Here is a 16,576-nt window from a genome sequence, read left to right on the forward strand (position 1 = left end):
TTAAAGTGATTATTACATTTTGAATATGAATATTTTTCTTACAAAAAAGCATCGATTCGCTAAAGGAGGCCTTTGTTCACCCCCCCCCGGAGCCGTGTGAGACACTTTTTTTTATGCATGGGCGCTTTTTATTTAACTTCTTTTGGACTGAAGCAATGCAACACCCGCTGACTGCAATGATAGAGCTTGAAAGATCAAAGACAATTTTTTATATAACTCCGACTGGATTCGTCTGAAAGAAGAAAGTCATATACACCTAGGATGCCTCTGGGGTGAGTAAAACACAGCCTAATTTTCATTTTTGGGTGAACTAACCCTTTAATGACTAATAGTAATACAATATTTGGCCTAGTATTTGCCCTGTGTTTCAGGCTGGTAAATTGTATATTGTATGCATTTACAGAATTATATTCAGCTCATATTCAGTTATATTAATCATTTAGCATTTTACTGGGCTTATGCAGTTGAAGGCAATATTCATTCATTCCAATGTTTGTTTTTTTGGAACATTTTGTTTTTTTATTATTCAAAATATCTTGATAATAATACTACTAATAACAATAAGCCATACATTTGCTGTGCTTTTCAAAACGACAATTTTGTTGAAATGGTTATCTGTAACATTACGCTTACAGCAACATACAGAAGTAAAGTGGAGGGAAGAGCACTTATCTGCCTCAGCAGGACAAACTGTCTTTTGTCTGGAAAGCGAAAGGTAAACTGTGTGCCCTGGACGCACAAAATTAATAAGCACGCTTGGTGTTCTGACATAAACGAGTAACACTGGATTACCTAGTCTATTATGTTCAATAGTAAAAGCTTGATCGTTGATCTTATAATAAAACGATGTTTAAGATCGATATGGTTTGGCAAAGTGGACGAACAAAATGCTTGAGCACTGCAGATGAGCTATCACGCGCATGTGGGTGACATTTTTGCACAACATGGCAATATTTTGTCTACAGATGTCTCGGTTGTTATTGACGTGGATAACAATAACAACACAACGTCAAAAACTCAGGTTCTCTAACAGTATGGCCTTCGGTTAGTCACCAATAGCTCCAACACTGACTGCTTGGTTCATAATAGCAACGCGTAGATCCTCTGACCCTGAACCGCGGGCAGCTAAAAAATTTACCTCCTGGATTTGAGGCCTGCATGGAGGCCTCGCTGCATCTGTTTTCACTCGTGTTTCCAGAACATATAACACGATATACATTGACATTACATTATTGCCTAATACTATTTTAGACACACTGTGATTTTCTAACAACAAAGAATATCACATTTTATTAAATTAACCTTATTTCCATTTATTGATGGCTCCCTGCTTGTAGTAGTTCCCTCAGCTCGTTGGCTAACTGCAAAGTGAACTGTCGTTCTGGTCACCTTTTGAGACGTCTATAATTGTTTATTTTTTCATATCCTAACCTATTTGTTGAGCTCAACTGATTATCTACAATATATTTTTCTCTAAAATATAATTTTACGGTTTGACTTGTGATTTATGCTCTGAAACCGTGAAAACGGGTCACTGTGAACAGTGGGTTAGCAGCAAAAGGACTACCTAGGTAGCTCAATGGCTAACTGGTTAAAATGTGTAGTGCATGTAGGTTCTCATTAGGTATGTTCTGTGTGCCAAAACAAACGCATAGCAACTGTAAAGTACTCACTTCTTATACTTCTCCAGTTCGGTTAAGCACTCCATCTTGTAGGACAATGATGGCAACCTCTTTCACTTGATTTTTCCTAAACATCCAGCAGAACACAGACGTCAAATCCACACGGGGAAACAAACTGCTCTCGAAAACACAATTCGCCTGGTGCTAGATAGCATACAGCTACATCCAAATGCTTGCATTTAATGCTCGGTCCACGGCGATCAAATAAATAGTCATTAGACGACTCCTCTGTACCGTTTTATCAGTACGAAGCAGGCTGTGGAAGGCACCATCCTTTTTGTTTCATGGTGTAGTAGGGCAGCCTCAGATGATCTGGTGGAGTCGATATGCGATGCACCGGTTGCGGCTCCTCCTCTCTCTGCGAGCCACAGCTCATGCCGTGAAGAAGGAGGTCGACATGCGCTGCTGTCCAGAGGGACTGATGACGATCCGCCCGTTTTTGGGTCTTTGTTATGCTACGAAATCTTCCATAGCAAAAAAACGCGGAATAAAAATGTTTAATGCCAACGGTAACGCACGACGGAGGCAGCTAAAGGCTATTTTGTAATGCGTTTGGTCAGACAACGTGGAAACCGGATGGGCCTTCAATGGTGTGGGATCCCCACCAAGAAATCAATTCAGCATTCGCAACTATTATCTGGGGTTAAACCACAGTCTATTGGTTAAACTGGAATTGTGAAAGTCGGAAGAATTCGGAAAATGGGCAGTTTGTGTATGGCAAGCCGTTTTAACTTTTATTCCTATAAAACTAACTTGTATCTATTTTAATGCTATTAGTCTTAGTAGTAGGCTAAGTAATCCAGTAGTGACTAGTAGGCCTATCTGTTAATTTCACTAGAAACTATTCATGAGATATTTATTGCTTTTGCTACTAGTCACTTTCCCAATAGTGACAGATGACTATTCAGTTTTGATCATAAATAACAAACTGCACATTTTTGCCATTGAATTAAATGTTGCTGATACTTGTTCCACTTTATAGCAACTATTATTTTTTAGGTACTACGAGTAGGCCTACTTATCTCGTTGTAACTATTACAGTAGTTTTGAAGATCTGTTTCATACTGACAAGTATCAAAGGAATATTAGTTTCTAATGAATACAGTGAAAAATTGAACAGGTACTAGTTGCTATTGTATAACTTATTATTACTAGTAATTTAAAAATAAGCGCTAGTAACTAAATACAGCAATAAATTAAAAATACATAAAATACTAGTTAATTTTAAGAAATAATGTTAAACAGCTTGTGGTTTATGTGGAGATTGAAGTGCATATCATGACCTGTTATAAACGTTGTATGACTTTTCTCTGAATAATAATAATTATTATTATTATCAACAGACATATCTCAATCTGTTGTATTCAGCGGTATCTTAATAAAAGCTAGATTTCATTTCTATACTGATATGTGTAGTTTTATGAAAAGCCCTTTGAATGAATTCGGTATTAACCATTAAACCTGCATTGTTTTTCATTGTTCATATAAAGTGTTTTAAAAGACATTTCATGTCAATAAATTGTTAAATGCTTTGCATAGTGATGCCACAGATACCACTGAAATATAGGTAATTTTTAACTAAATGTCTAATGCATGATAGTAGTTGTGTTTGATGTTTTCCGTGGTAGACAATGCAGTCAGTTTGTTTAGTTACTAATCATATACTTGATGACAGGTATTCTAACTAATAACTAACAGACATCTCAAGCCACAGGTATGGTCATTGGCTTTTCTAATATAAACATGTCTTAAACAATTTAATGATCTACACTCTGTCTCTTCTGTAGTCTATTCATTTCACAACATGGTTAACTTGCAACAGTGTGTGTTGAGAGTGAGCCTATAGAAAAAAAAAAACAAACCAATAATTTACTTAGAAACTTTATTGGCAATTTCAGCTGAATTAGGGCTGTTAAATAGATTGAAATATAAAAATAAAATAAAAAAAGCATTTTTACTTTATAATCACGTTTGTTGTTTGGTGTTTATGCACAAGTACTTAAACCTTGTTGATCAGGGTATGATGTGTCAGTTATTGCTTATCTTTATCTCACTGTTCAGTCGACAGGTCCTCTCAGCTTCATGAGGAAATTTGTGATGAGTTTCCAGTAGGAAACATCCTGACAGTTCCAGGTGGTGCCCCGTAGTGGACAGAGCCCTCTACAAAACTATTAACACCCGCTGAGCACAGCTGCACCTCTTCCTCTCCTCAAAAGACCCACATTGGATGAACTATTTGTAAATCTTTATATTTTCTCGCTTCTACAGGTCTGATGTTGTGTTGCTATCTTCAAATGGCCTTTTCTGTCTAAACATGGTTTGTTTCGAGTTCACAGCGAGAACACCACAGGTCCCACCTAATGACAGACCTGTATGTTTGGATACAATTAGGGCACTTACTGTATTTTCTTTCTTCTTATGTATTTTATTCATGCTTCCTTTTTCACGGTTTTCTGAACTTTTATTTGTGAATATAGTACCTCAGTGCTCTGCACAGTATAATTATTAGGCAGGGTTGGCAGCTAGCCATAGTAACCAGGACAACTCCTTTATCATGTCTAAAGCCCCACAGAGGTTAAAATGAGAGCATCATTGTGTTCACTGAATCAGTAACCCTTTGTTGTATCTCAGTTTACAGGGATCTGCTCAGAGGACCGTTCTGAAATCAGGTTGTTTGTAAATAGCCAGATAACAAGTGTGATTTGGTTGTTATTGCCCTAACCGTGAAACGAGTATCTAAGCAGGGCTGTAACCATCATAGACATTGAGGGGGGCAAATCCCCTACAATAATTTTAAATTTTTTCTATAAGAAATACAGGCCTATGATTACTGTATTGTAAATGATGTCACAGTTAGCCTTATATTAAGTATTAAATTAACACTAGCAACATACCATTTGGGTCTTGGCCATCTTACTCCAATTTGACCTTTTCGCTGTGTGTATGTGTATGTGTGTGTATATATATATACTGTATATAAATATATATACACACCACAAATCTCACGAGTGTTGAAATTCAGATTAAAACAAGCATAATCATTCTTTAAATGTTTTGAGATTAGATTTTGTGCCATCATGGTTAAGAGAAGAAATTATAGCTATATTATTATTTGTAAATAGTTTGAATTGTTTACTTTACAATAATTTGTAGTTTTTACTGTTCTTCTTTATTTTTCCCACAAATCCTTTAAAATTCCCAATAAATAAGTAAATAAATAAATACTAGTTAATAGGTAGTAATACTAAGCAGGACCTGCATGGAACATACATGACACTAAAAAGAGAATTTCCATTGACATCAAAGCAGATTTTTAAAATATTTTCAATATTGTAATAATATAGAAAAATAAAGAATTAATAATATAGTCAAAAATGCCTAGCTTGTGTAAATGTCCAGAGATTTGAAAGAAAGAATCTCAAAAAGGCTAAAATTCTTGGGGTGGGGAAAAAGTAGTAGTTTGGCGTAATCTTTCATTATTATTATTATAATTTTTTTTTTTTTTTTTAAGTGAAGCACATATATTGCAGATGATGAAATATTCGGAGCATGAACATTACAATTGCTCAGCAGCATTTTATCTTTGAGGAATGTGTTAAGTATAAAGACAGTCAAGGTGTGTTTGTTTAAATATCTTTTAATGAAATAAAATGAAATGTAAGTCGACATTGACTTGCAAATCAACTTAATGTGTTAAAAATGGCATAACACACGCTCATGTGAGTTTTTGATTGCAAAAGTTTGATTGTTAAAAATAAATAAATGAAAATTTTGTAACAAAAGCACATTTGTTTCAAAATTATATCTACTACATTGGAAATCTTTTTTAAAAGATGGTGTAGCTAGTGTAACCACGATGAATGAAGCCATTTTGTTATGCAACAAGAAAACCAAATTAGAGATATGTGTCAAGGTCATTACCTCTTATCACACTTTGACCAGTATTGTTTAGGTCACATTAAGCGTTTTTACTTGGTTACACCACGTGACACATTTAGATCGATTAAATCAAGATATTTGAAGTGTGTAATGTATTTTGTAAACATTTTTTTTTTTATTGTATACTTTATTCATAGGAAACGGCACGAGACTGGTCAGACGTACGGGCGTCCATTGTGTGTTTCGAGTGTCGTTTGAGTTTTGAGTGTTCTGTTGAGCGCCTCCGGGTTTCCGTAGTTCTGCAGATGGCGGTGGAGGAGATGCGGATGCTCTAGTTTCTTGCGAATCGTCCTTGCTTCAGCTATCACAACAGCGAAATTGTTGCTTAGTCACTGTGGGAATCGGACAGACGACACCGCAGAGCGCAATTTAATTTCTCATTCTTTTATATTTGGAAAGGATTTATATCTCCTTTGTTTTGTGTAAGTTTGATCAATACTGCGCGTCACATTCTGGGCCTCTCAGGTTTAGCATTACTGATAACGTTACTACCGAAGACAGCTGCACTCTTTGTTTTCAGCTATTGCGGAGTTGACGGTGGTTTTTAAGTCGAGTACCGTATGTTCATCGTGTGTCAGCGACAGCGACAGCTGGTTAAAACTGCTGGGTTGTTGGTTTGGCTAAAATTGACGTTGATCGTGAATACTAACTTAGCTTTGGCGCAGTTTTGCTTCAGAACGCAGATAGCTCGCGGTCCACCGCAAATAGCAAGTACGCGAGGTTCTACAGAGGTGTATATGTTGAAAACAAGTTTGTAATAGTCGACAGTGTTATGATTAAACCGCTTGAAATAAGTGATACGTGCAGCACGGATTATGGTTTGACTCCATGGCAAAGCGGAAGACGCAGTTTCTGTGTGGTGGAAATGAGAGCTGAGTCGTGCATTGGTTACATAAAAAAATGCAGCAAAATGGGATATTTATTTGTAAAGTCGATGGAATACGCCTTTCTTTTACTTCCTAAGTGTTTTGCAACTGAAAATACGCCTCGTTTAATGTTACTAGTGGATGGTCATTGGGTCATTGCCACAGCATAAGACTTTTATGATTTTTTACATAAAAATTTCTACAAGAGAAGTTTATAGAAAATAGTTCTAATTTATTTAATTCTAGACAGTTCGGATGTACATTTGGTGTGAGTTTTGTGTGTATTAATTTGCAGTAAAATGGAAGGTTTGCTGAAGGGTAAACTGCATTTCTGAGTCTCATTGTTTGCATTTAAAGCAGTGGTTCCCACCCTTTTTACTCCAAGGCCTCACATTGTCCAAGAGAATGTATATCTTTTAGTACTTATACTGTATGACTTAACCATGATTAAATAAGATTAATTAAAATGTTAAGTATGATTAATTTAGTTTATTTTAGAAGTTTAGATGTCCCAGCTCGTGTTCCTTTTCCAGTCTTGTTCCCTGCTCACCTTCCTCATTCTTTCCTGTCTCTATCCTTCACTGTGCTGTCTAAGGCCATGTCCACACGTACACGGGTATTTTTATAAACTGAGTTTTTCCTCCTTCCGTTTAAAAATAAAATCTCCGTCCACATGAAAACGCAAACGCATGCTATGAAGCACTGTCAAGAGCATGCCTAACCAACAGCCACAAGCCCCCCAATTTTTAAAAAAAATCTTCACCCTGGCAGGCATTTTCAAAAATGTTCGGTTTCAGTGAACTGGTGCTGTGTTTGCGTGTGGACGAACGGCCAAACCGCATAGAAAAAGCTGCGGTTTAAAAAAATAACCGCGTTCGTGTGGACAGGGCCTAATAAAGGCCAAAACGTATAAAATTTGAATAATAATAGATCGTTTTGCAAAACCGAGTTTGCTGAGGCCCCCTTCTTGAGAACCACTGATTTAAAAGCATTTATAGTTCAGATGTTGCACTGACGTGAGGTGGAATTGTGTGTTCGGTGTATTGAACTGTTGTTTTATTATTTGGTTTGATGGCTGTGCAGTTTGTAAGTGGCTGTTGAGCTTCATGTTAAGAGCCTTGTTATTTTAAATACTTAATGAGTTGATGTACTCTATTGTCTGCTGTTGATAAGTTTCTATTGGAAACTGCATATTATAAAATTATAACGGAACTGAGTTTAATCATATTTGCAATATGTGACTTTTAGCTGTACGGATGCTAGTAGCGATATCTGTAAATTCTTGAAACTGATACAGTGTTTCTCTCTGATAGTGTGGTCAGATGATAAGTTTTAATTGTGAATGGAGTTCATATCATATTACTTGCACATTTGCATGTGGAAACTGAAAGAATGATGTTGACGGTTGTAAAACTAGCCTTTCCTGTTAATCCGAATCTTGTGAAACAAAGTTGTTTTTCTGGATCCGAAGACGTTATTATTTGCTGCAGACTGGCTGTTATTGTTGTTGGCTCTTTTTTTTTTTTTTGGCTGTGAGAAGTCAGTTTCCTTGGTTTGAAAATGAAAGTTGGGATCTCTTTTGAATATTGTTATACGGAGGCAATAGTTGAGTCAGCGATAACGCTATTATATGTGCCCCTTTTTGTCTGCAGGTCCTGTTGTGTGTGCTCCATCATGGCTGTGGTCATCCGATTACAGGGACTCAGAATCACGGCTGGTTCTGAGGACATTCGCAATTTCTTCACTGGGCTCAGAATCCCTGATGGTGGGGTTCATATAGTTGGTGGGGAGCTTGAGGAAGCTTTCATAATATTTGCATCTGATGAAGATGCGAGACGTGCGATGACGCGCTCGGGGGGCTGCATTAAGGGCTCTCCTGTCAGTTTGCTCCTGAGTAGCAAGTCAGAAATGCAGAGTGTTCTCGAGGAAAGCACTAGAAGGTCTGAGTTAAAAAGCAGGGGCATGCACAAGGAGGTTGTCAAAAGTCCTTCTGCGGAACGAGGTCCTCTACCATTCAATAAGGACCCGAGAGCAGACATACGAAGGCCGGATCATCAAGAGATAAGGAACAGGCCTTCTCTATCGTCATTCAGTGAGACACGACACCAGAGAGAAGGAAGCACGTCAGAGAGAGATGAGGTTTATCTGAAATTGACAGGTATGCCATTCTCTGCGACAAAGGACAACGTCTATAACTTTTTCAGTGGGTTACAGATTGAAGACCTTATGTTTTTGAGAAACCCCAGAGGACAGTTCAACGGCCAGAGTATTGTGCGCTTTGCTACCAAACAGGATGCAGTCGAAGGTCTGAAGAGGGATCGAGAATACATTGGACCGCGGTATATCCAAGTAACAAGATGCTCCGAGGAGCAGTGGCTGGCAGAAGGAGGTCTCGTTAAACCGGACAGTCGGAAAAGAGCGTCCTTGGAGCGAGCAAGATCTCGATCTCCCATTTCCTACAAGTCAAGATCACGATCGCCCTCTCATGAAGAATACTGCGTCATGTTTGAGAACTTGCCTAACATGGTTGAAAAGAGAGATTTGAGGGTGTTACTTCATCCGGTTTCTTTGAAAGATGATCAGATTATTATCTTTGCCCAAAAAAAGGATGATAAGACCAGAACGGCTGTTGTGGTGTTTAGAAGTCTCACAGACTATTGTGCTGGTTTGGCTCATAATAAGGAAATGTTGATGAACAAGGTAGTGTATGTGTCACCCATCTCCAAGGAGAAAATGGTCACCTTGTTGGAATCGTCTGTTGACTCGAGAGACGAGGGAAAAGGGTCGAGACGTTCAGCAGAAGCGCCCCAGTCTCAACGAAACAATCCTGACTCGCAGTTGAGGTGTCTCTACGTGCGCAATCTCCCATTTGACGTTCGTAAGGTGGAGATCATGGACTTCTTTCATGGATATCCGCTCTCAGAGGATAGGGTTGTCTTATTGCGGGACGAAAGAGGAGCTGGGCTCGGTGAGGCTTTGGTGATCTTCCAATCTGAGAAGGAGGCCATGACGGCACAGTCCCTAAACGGACAGCGGTTTCTTGGATCCGAAGTCATGCTTAAGTGCATAACGATTGGCCAGATGCAGAAGTTTGGCGTCAATGACCAGTTGATGGATAGCCCACAAGAAAGGAACTTCCAGAGAACCGAAGTTTTCAACGATGGTCCTCGTTTTTCGAACACCCCGATGCCCCGAGATGATTGTGAGATGCAGCCTAATTTGCACCAGGGTTATGGAGGTCATGATCGCTTTGAGCCTAATTTTGGCCACAATGATGCATTTGGGCCGGGACCGGATGGTAATGGACGTCAGTGTTACGGATCACCTGACCAACAACTTGACGGTCCGACTTGTCTTAAATTGGTGAATCTTCCCTCTCAGATAAAGATCGATGATCATGCTTAAGTGCATAACGATTGGCCAGATGCAGAAGTTTGGCGTCAATGACCAGTTGATGGATAGCCCACAAGAAAGGAACTTCCAGAGAACCGAAGTTTTCAACGATGGTCCTCGTTTTTCGAACACCCCGATGCCCCGAGATGATTGTGAGATGCAGCCTAATTTGCACCAGGGTTATGGAGGTCATGATCGCTTTGAGCCTAATTTTGGCCACAATGATGCATTTGGGCCGGGACCGGATGGTAATGGACGTCAGTGTTACGGATCACCTGACCAACAATTTGACGGTCCGACTTGTCTTAAATTGGTCAATCTACCCTCTCAGATAAGGATCGATGAGATTTATGACTTCTTCTATGGATACAGAGTGATTCCAGGTTCTGCCTCATTGCTGCATGATAGAAATGGAGCTCCCAAACGTTCAGCAACGGTAGCTTTCGAAACCCACAGAGAGGCGCTCACTGCTCTTCAAGAATTAAATGGTCGACCAATTGGCACCAGGAAAATTCAGATTTTGTTTGTGTAGATATGCTTTTAGACTACAATCTTGATGTTTTTCTTTATTTCCTTTTTTAAAGTTGTATGTGCTTTTTCAATGATTAACAAGTGAAGACTTTTTTTGCTTGCTTTTCATAAATCTGCAGATGAAACACTGCTTTAATTTAGATTCATACTTTATATCTTGACTGTTTGAAAATAGTGCATTTGTATGCATGTCAGTGACAGTATCTAGACTCAGTATTATTTGTGCTGTTGAATGTTTTCCCCCAGAGTAATGACTACAATTTGAGATTTCACTAAATATGTCACCAATATATTTTGTTTTCAGATAAAATCAGATCTAAAAGAATCTTAACATTGTGAAATTGTAAATTTCATTCTACAACCAGATAAATTGTCAGTTCATGTTTAATGCTATTAAAGGCATCAGCGTGTTCTTCTGATTTCTTTCTGACAGTGTTTTTTTTTTTTTATGATATATATATATATTTTTTGCAGTGGTTCGCAAACTGGTCTCTTGCCCAGTTGATGCGGTTTCATTTGCAGTCCAATAATGATATTGTGACGCATTTTCAACATGTCTGTCTTAATAATTGCTATATATATATATATATATATATATATATATAGCAATTATTAAGACAGACATGTTTTGCATATTTTTATGTAGATTTTATAAAGTATGTAGTTGCTGCTTGTTCCATGCTGTCAACCACAGCATGTTCAGTGTAGATAGTTTATCAGCATTCAGGTCTTTTTCTTTTTGCATAACAGACTGTTCTGCAATGTGCTCAGTTCATTGTCATGGGATCATTTTCCAGGTGATTCAAACCACAGTGTTTAACAGCAGTCAGTCAAATACACTGGTACTCACAACAACGGCTTTTAACAATAACGTGCTCGACTGAGAAAGAAACCACTAGAGGTCACTGCAGTACAATGGATCAAGAAAAAAAAAAAAAAATACTGCCTTGGTGGAAGTGTGGGCCTGACACTTAAAAAGCACCGGGAGAAGGTAATACGAATTCTGGAGATGGTTAGTATTGTAATTATGTAGAAGTAACCGGGCAGTTTGGCACTCCATGCTTTGTGAAGAGAAAAAAAAATGTAATACATCAGAAAATGGTTATTCTGCCAAGAGTGCCAAAAAGAGATAAATTATAGGAGTTAATCTGGGAGATTCAATAATGCTAGTATGCAGTTTTTTTTTGTAGCAATGTTATTTACTATCACCAGGCAGGATACAAGAGTGCTGTAACAAAGAGCAGGTAAGTGAGGTCATGGGTCAGAATGGCCAGTGCAAAGGTTTTGTGTAGTCAAGTAAACCCAAAGCAAAGGTCTGGGTAAGAAATTGTACACAGCAGTTTAAAAAGGGGCAACAATAAGCCTTTGTTTTGTTCAGCAGGTTGGTAGTCAAAGCCTTGGACTTCTAAGTAAATACACTAGCACTCAAATAAATTTAGAGCCTTTGTTATGAACAACACGTAATTCTTATCAGATTTCACAAGGTGAAGAATCAGGTAAAGCACCTAACTTCAGGAGAGTTTAACCAGTAGCCCACCTTTAAAAAATATTTCAATGTTTAGTGAATGCTTTACATTTATCTCATGACCAAATCGTAACTGAAAACCTTTCCCTGGTGAACTTTTAATATATGAAGCACGAGGAAACATCTATTTGTTATACTTTTCCCCCCCACAGTAAGATAGACTCATCACATCGGTGGATACAAAGCATTTTATGCATTTATCATAATGATAATGTTGGTTCTAGGAGATCTGACCTGTTAATTTAGAGAGAAAAAACGAATGACAAATAACAATTTTCCCTCAAAGACTAGCTAACAATGAAAGTTGTGGATAATTATATTTTAAATATAATGTGTGTATGTGAGACTGTGTGAGTTGATCCACAGTGAAAATGAAGGCACAGAAGAGAGTCACGAGCTCGGGCGGAATGAATGAATGAATGTGTTTTGGAAATGACGGAGACAGACAGCGCGGTGACTGAGGCTGGACGCTTTGTCAGTGAGAACTTGTAAATTTCCACTGTATTATAATTTGGCGTTTATTTTGGATTAATTGTGTTATGACATAATTCTGAGTTAAATTATGTCTGTCGTGAAGATGTTATGTGGTAAGAACTAGATTACCAAGGGAAACGTTCGCAGTCATGGTGGCTAGCAGCTAGCACCGTTGATGCCGATTGAGTCAAATGATAAAGTTCACGCCACCTTTATTTCCAGTATTTTACACGTATTTAACATTGGTATGTGCCGTTCTTTGTTTTTGCTGTTCAGCAGGACGTGTTTGATGGTTTTCACAAAGTACATTTACCTGACTCATTCGTCGTGTGAAATATTAAAACTGAACTGAGATTGCTGATGTGGTGTTAGGGAAGCTGCCAATATTCCTCATCTATCATCATAAATGTTATCATCATCGTTTTCAGGGTTTTTCCTCTTATATTTCTGAATATAAAAAGACCAGTTCTGAGTGCATCCGCCTTAGATTGGTGACCACCTGCCTCAGTTATAATGCACTGCACAGTTTATTTGTTTGATGTTAGTGTAAAACAGGATAATATTGTACACCATCCAGTTCAACTGTGATGAGGTCCAGAAACACCTGTTGCTGAGCTATAAACGACCAATATTTACTTAAACTTAAATATGGCCTCTTGAAAAATTTATGTTAATGTAATCCACCAATGCATGCAATCAAAATGACTAATGCTAACAGATATACCTGTCTTCATAATGGCATGGATAGGATATCATGATGTTCTGATATTAGTCCGCAACCTAGTTTATGTGCTTATTTTTCCCACTTTTACTCCGAATTGAGCAGTAAATGTTGGGGGAAGGAACTCCTGACTTCTGAATGCTCAAGCAGATATTCTAAATTTTATTACTAATTTTATGGCTTTTAGACATGGAATGATTTAATTAGAAAAAAAAAAGTGTGTCTGATTCTAATGGATCGCGTCCTTCCATATAGAGCCAGATATTGTCCTGTTGCTTGCCAATAAAATTAAAATAGGTGAAAATATAAAAGAAAACGCATGCATTTATTACATTATGAATGCTGGTCACACAATGATATATTAAAATGTTTGTCCTTGAGCAGAAAAATGGATGTGTCTAAAAGGATCATCAGAAATCTGGAACCAGCGAGACCACTGCGCCGTCTGAACATAAATCAAGGTACAAAATGTGAATGTTCACACTGGTTTTGATCTTTAAAAATGCAAATGAATATATTTCAGTTGATGCCAGTTTGATTATGTTTTTCTGTGTGTGTTGGTGTGTTTCTTTGGACATCTCAATTATAGTGCCTAAAAGTTATGCTGAAATTAAGCCGGTAGAAAAGCCAGTAAGACCAATTTTAATATTTTCATGTTTTGGAATTGCAATGCTGGCATCTTTTTTTAAACTTATCTTTTTCTTCTGAGTGTTTTTTTTTTTTGTCCAGTAACTTTTCTTTTTACTGTGAACAGGACAACATTATTAAAGTGGAGCATTTCTATGAAATCCTGCATCTTCAAAGCACCAGCACCCAACCAAAGAAGAAAGGCAAGTGTCTGTTTCAGTATAAATTCCTTAAAAGTATCAAGAAGATAATTATACCTGGAATTAGAAGAAAAAAACAATGCACTGATAATATAGAGTTAAGGTAATACTTTTTGTTGTTGTTGTTTTAACCTGTAGCCGAAAGAATTTGCTACACTCGGGAATTCCTCATCAAGTTGGCAAGTTGTCCAGTGGCTAAGAAGAAACCTGAGTTTTTACCAGAACATCCAATCGTTTTGGAGAATGGAGTGAGTTATCCACAGATTTGATTGGATTTTTTTTTTCACTCTGATTTTTAAAGCACTTTTTTAAGATGGTTTCTAAAGGTGTGTGATAATGAACATGCATTGCAGAAGTTTTCCAATTATCATCTTTTCACCCAATCTAGAGAACAAATTATGTGCCTGAGTACTTCATCAACAACTACAACAACAATGAGGACTTGTAAGTGTATTCATCACACTAATATCACAACCAGTGCAAGAGCCTGAGTTGACATTATTATTTTGTTACATATTAATGTATTTCCTAATGGATGATTAACAGTTTATCCATTTATACTTCTTTTCATAGGGCTGCTTAACGTGGGGAATTTCTTAGTCTTTTTTTTTTTTTAATTGACCTAAAACTGCACTGCATGGGGACCAAGTGGAAAGTGGTTAAATTGATAACTTTTATGGGTATGAAGGTTACAAAAACATTTAATCTTAAGCTTTTCAATGAAAACAGAAGTTATGTAAAGACAAACATTAATACAGCTAAGAAATTGTAAAAACTTCTAACAGGTGTTGCAATGCTTGTTCCTAACCAGTCCACAGTACAGAGAGTTAAATGATACTGACAGCACTGATGCCTTGATCCTCACACAAAATTCCACATCCTAATTTGTCGTGGTAACCTCGTTCTCCTTCCTTGACCATACACTTTCGTTTTACCTTGTCAAACTCAGGCTTTTGATCTTTGCCTAATGTAGGGTGTTACTACACTGCTCTAAAACAGTTGTTCTAGATTCATGGTCTGTGGTGTTAAAATTAGTTTTTTGTGGATATTTGGTCTTGAAGTGTTTAAGATTGAAGTGCACTTTAAATTATAGACTGACTTCTGGCAAGTTCATATGCCTGAGTTACACTTTAGAGAGTCAGATTGGAAATGTTTTCACTTTGCTTAACTGTATCAAGACTGGACATTATAGAGAGAATGAGACTGGCAAGCAAAACTCTCATTATCATTTGACAATTATTGAGCCTGTGGATGGGTAATAATAAGCTTTTTTTTTTTTAAGTGAAGTTAGCTATTTTCATTTTTTGCAAGCAGCACACTTGAAAATAGATTTCTTTATTTATATGCATATGTCTCAAATTTATTTCATTCATTACTGTGAAGTGGATTGGAGCACCAAATAAGTGTTTGTCACAGTACTGTAGCCTTTTCAGTATTATCTTATTAAAGGTTATTAGAAAAAAATGTAAAAATAATTGACCAATCTGGATCTTATGCAAGGATTTTTTTTTATTTCCCCCGATTTGCACATCTGGGCAGAGGCAATATTTGCTTTTTGTATCACACTGTAATTTGTCAACTCATTGTCTCAATTTGAAATTGGATTTTAGTCCACTAAATACACTCAGTAAAGAAACATTTCTTTTACATGCTGTTTAATTGTTTTTTTTTTTTTTTTTTTACATGTGTACATTCAAGCTAAATGCATACAGTTTATTTTATATTGAAGAAGAAAAAAAATCCAACACCTGTCCATGTGTTGCAGAACTGCTTTAGTTCAACCACACTGGTGGGTTTTTGAGCATGAATTGCCAGTTTAAGAGCCTGCTTCTCAATTGGGTTCAAGTCAGAATTTTGACTAGGCCTCTCCAACACTTCAGCTTGCTTTTTTTTTTTTTTGAGCCATTCAGATGTGGACTTACTCCTGTGCATTTGATCATCTTCTTGCTGTGTAATCCTGTTGGGCATGAGCTTCAATTTACAGACTGAAGACCGATTTCTCTCAATTATTTGTTAGTGTTCCAGGCCCTGAAGCATCCCCACACCAGTACATTGCCATAATGTTTTTTATGTGATAAATTCAGAACATTTCTACAAAATTCAAATCAGCCTTAATGGGTTAGCAGTGCTTTTTCCTTGCCACTCTTCCATGGATGCCATTTTTTGGTCATTGCTGTGGTCTTGGAAGAATTTTGGAAGGTTGGACACTTCTGGGACGGTTCGCTACTGTGCCAAGTTTTTACATTCGGATATAAAGGCTCTTTGGAGTCCAAGAGCCTTTGTAACCCTTACAGATAGATGTATTTCAATCACCCCCTTCCTCATCATTTTCGGTATCTCTTTCGCCTTTGGCATAGTGCGTTACTGGGTAAGACCTTTAACTTAATGCTGTTGAGAAAGTTGTATTTAAGCATTAATTTAAATGAACAGGGCTGGTAGTAATTAAGCCTGGTTGTGTCTAGTCCAGCTGAACCATATTATGCATGCAAATTTGGGCATTAGTAACTACATGGGCAAATACATGTTCACACAGGGTCAGTTGGTAGTATTAGTTAACATTTGTGCCTCTCTCTCTCTCTCTCTCTCTCTATATATATATATATATATATATATATATA

General features: G+C 37.3%; 3 protein-coding genes across 13 annotated transcripts in view; 2 read left to right on the forward strand and 1 right to left on the reverse strand.

The window, feature by feature from the left end:
• LOC107743179 (histone-lysine N-methyltransferase SETD2-like) overlaps positions 1-2,383 on the reverse strand; it is a 29,269-nt gene extending 26,886 nt beyond the window's left edge. The window contains exon 1 of the mRNA XM_016556311.1: positions 1,674-2,383. The gene's annotated coding sequence lies outside the window, so the exon portion shown is untranslated. The remainder of the gene's footprint in view (positions 1-1,673) is intronic.
• Positions 2,384-5,839: 3,456 nt separating this feature from the next.
• LOC107743180 (uncharacterized protein C8orf88-like) lies at positions 5,840-15,581 on the forward strand. 11 transcript variants are annotated; one of them, XM_016556316.1, is made up of 8 exons: positions 11,089-11,402; positions 11,602-11,655; positions 13,516-13,592; positions 13,721-13,761; positions 13,886-13,961; positions 14,097-14,206; positions 14,347-14,402; positions 14,532-15,581. In XM_016556316.1, the coding sequence occupies exons 3-8, from the start codon at positions 13,520-13,522 to the stop codon at positions 14,539-14,541; spliced, it is 366 nt and encodes a 121-aa protein (XP_016411802.1). In that variant the 5' UTR covers positions 11,089-11,402; positions 11,602-11,655; positions 13,516-13,519; the 3' UTR covers positions 14,542-15,581. The 11 variants fall into 11 exon arrangements, with proteins under 11 accessions (XP_016411807.1, XP_016411802.1, XP_016411805.1 ...); XM_016556312.1 differs by lacking the exons at positions 11,089-11,402; positions 11,602-11,655 and adding exons at positions 11,981-12,334; positions 12,378-12,424; XM_016556315.1 differs by lacking the exons at positions 11,089-11,402; positions 11,602-11,655 and adding exons at positions 11,983-12,334; positions 12,378-12,410.
• LOC107743213 (RNA-binding protein 12B-like) lies at positions 7,428-10,806 on the forward strand. Its single transcript, XM_016556356.1, has 2 exons — positions 7,428-9,850; positions 9,912-10,806. Exons 1-2 carry the CDS (start codon positions 8,048-8,050, stop codon positions 10,410-10,412), a joined length of 2,304 nt encoding a protein of 767 aa, XP_016411842.1. The 5' UTR covers positions 7,428-8,047; the 3' UTR covers positions 10,413-10,806.
• Positions 15,582-16,576: the final 995 nt, after the last annotated feature.

This window comes from Sinocyclocheilus rhinocerous, unplaced genomic scaffold (assembly GCF_001515625.1).
Source record: "Sinocyclocheilus rhinocerous isolate Xijiao unplaced genomic scaffold, SAMN03320098_v1.1 scaffold946, whole genome shotgun sequence".
Classification (NCBI taxonomy): domain Eukaryota; kingdom Metazoa; phylum Chordata; class Actinopteri; order Cypriniformes; family Cyprinidae; genus Sinocyclocheilus; species Sinocyclocheilus rhinocerous.

Bases quoted from the DNA above. Each gene is read 5' to 3' on its own strand.
- LOC107743213 (XM_016556356.1), top strand. From the start codon at position 8,048: ATGAAAGTTGGGATCTCTTTTGAATATTGTTATACGGAGGCAATAGTT. The intron at 9,851-9,911 runs GTGAATCTTCCC...ACGATTGGCCAG, and splicing joins GTCCGACTTGTCTTAAATTG to ATGCAGAAGTTTGGCGTCAA.
- LOC107743180 (XM_016556312.1), top strand. From the start codon at position 12,308: ATGAAGGCACAGAAGAGAGTCACGAGC. The intron at 12,335-12,377 runs TCGGGCGGAATG...GAAATGACGGAG, and splicing joins CACAGAAGAGAGTCACGAGC to ACAGACAGCGCGGTGACTGA. The intron at 13,762-13,885 runs GTAAGACCAATT...TACTGTGAACAG, and splicing joins TTAAGCCGGTAGAAAAGCCA to GACAACATTATTAAAGTGGA.